The following is a 1,554-nucleotide window of genomic DNA, read 5'->3' on the forward strand; positions in this document are numbered from 1 at the left end:
GGCGGGGTAGTTTCGGGTCGCCAATTCAAGCGCATGAAACTACCATCAATTCTGCAATTCGATGGCAGCTTTGCTTCAGTTCTATGGGTAGCCCATGCTCTTGCTGCGCATCTAGTTTTCAATCTGCCTTGACGACAGAGTAAATGTGGCAAACGAATGCGAGCGTCGAGTGAAACCCAACAGATCCAAGCATGAGAAAGAATGCGTAGGAAATAACCGCCATATAGCCGAAGTAGAAACTTCCTTGGATCATGCCATCCATCGATGAGCGATTGAAGAAATAGAAGAACGAATAGGCATATATGAAGGCGCCAGTGGAGCCACCGCAAAGGAGCGAGCGCCACCACCAACGATAGTCTTCACGAGCGAGCTGGAAATACACAAGCGACACCGTGATGAAAGCAGTCACCTACATCAAGATCTAAATAGAAAGTAGAATGAGATCATCAATGGGACTGTGCAAACATGCAATGACGAGCATAACAAAGGCAAGAAAGAGAATGCCAAATAAGGTGTATATTTTGTGACCCCATAATGAAGCAAATATGTAATGAAGTTCGATGTAAATGGCGCTGAAAGGCAAGAAACCAGCCATGAACCTAGGTATAAGGCGTTGGATCAAGACTTCAGGAGTCTCTAAATGTTGATACAATTCGTTGACGCAGGTCAAACATTTGGGCAGGAGGCAGGCGATACCAGGGCATCTCCGGAGGGATTTCGCGGGGCAAGCGCGTTGTGCGGCATGGTGCATGAAAGTCTGTAGAAATTTGGCGGCCAAGAATAGCACCACCAAGCGTGAAGGGGAACGCGACTAAGCCGTATAGGGCGACAACAATAATCACGGCAACCGCGGGGAGTGCAGCAGAAGACCCGTGGGCTAGTGCAACAGAGTTCACCCACACGAATACAAGTGCAAGAGGGACTGGGAAGACAAGCGCAGCGAAGAGGGCATTTGCAAGCCAGGCGTCTCCACCAAGCTGACGGAATAGACGGCCAGAGACGAAACCACCAACAGGAGCTGTGCACGCATAAAGGATAATCATGGCGGTCAGAATTGCTCCTCGTTTGGTGGGCACAAAACAATTCGTGATGGCGCATATCAGGAGAAGGAATGTTACGCAGAATAGGTGGGCACCAGCGCCGATGAGAGCGGAAAGACAACTACATAGGGGAGGAAATCGAAAGACATCACCATTTATCAACTTCCAACCGGTCTCCTCCTCCCCGATCTCATCCTCCTCTACTTCCATGTATCGTGAGAAGTCATTCTTCAATACTCGCATCATGATGATCGTAAGAAATGCAGTGAGCAGGAGCACCAGGACAAAGGAATTGATGATGGATAACCAGTGGATTTCGAACGTTCCAGGGAGAAACCGAGAATCATGATAGCGTGACATGCGTGCACCCCATTGGAGATCAGATCGTGCCACCCATTCAACACTGTAGGAGAAGGCAACCTCTGTACCATCGAATTCCTCTGTGATGTCTACCTTGCGCTGAGGGTTTGTAGACACGTTGACAGAAACCACTTGGTCCTCGTTGTAGCCGATA

General features: G+C 49.0%; 1 protein-coding gene across 1 annotated transcript; it reads right to left on the reverse strand.

The window, feature by feature from the left end:
* AURANDRAFT_39530 (hypothetical protein) lies at positions 1-1,554 on the reverse strand (the record flags this gene model as incomplete). Its single annotated transcript, XM_009044801.1, has 3 exons — positions 1-409; positions 470-599; positions 673-1,554. The coding sequence occupies 3 exons, from the start codon at positions 1,398-1,400 to the stop codon at positions 119-121; spliced, it is 1,149 nt and encodes a 382-aa protein (XP_009043049.1).

This window comes from Aureococcus anophagefferens, assembly GCF_000186865.1.
Source record: "Aureococcus anophagefferens unplaced genomic scaffold AURANscaffold_834, whole genome shotgun sequence".
NCBI classification, from domain to species: Eukaryota; class Pelagophyceae; order Pelagomonadales; family Pelagomonadaceae; genus Aureococcus; species Aureococcus anophagefferens.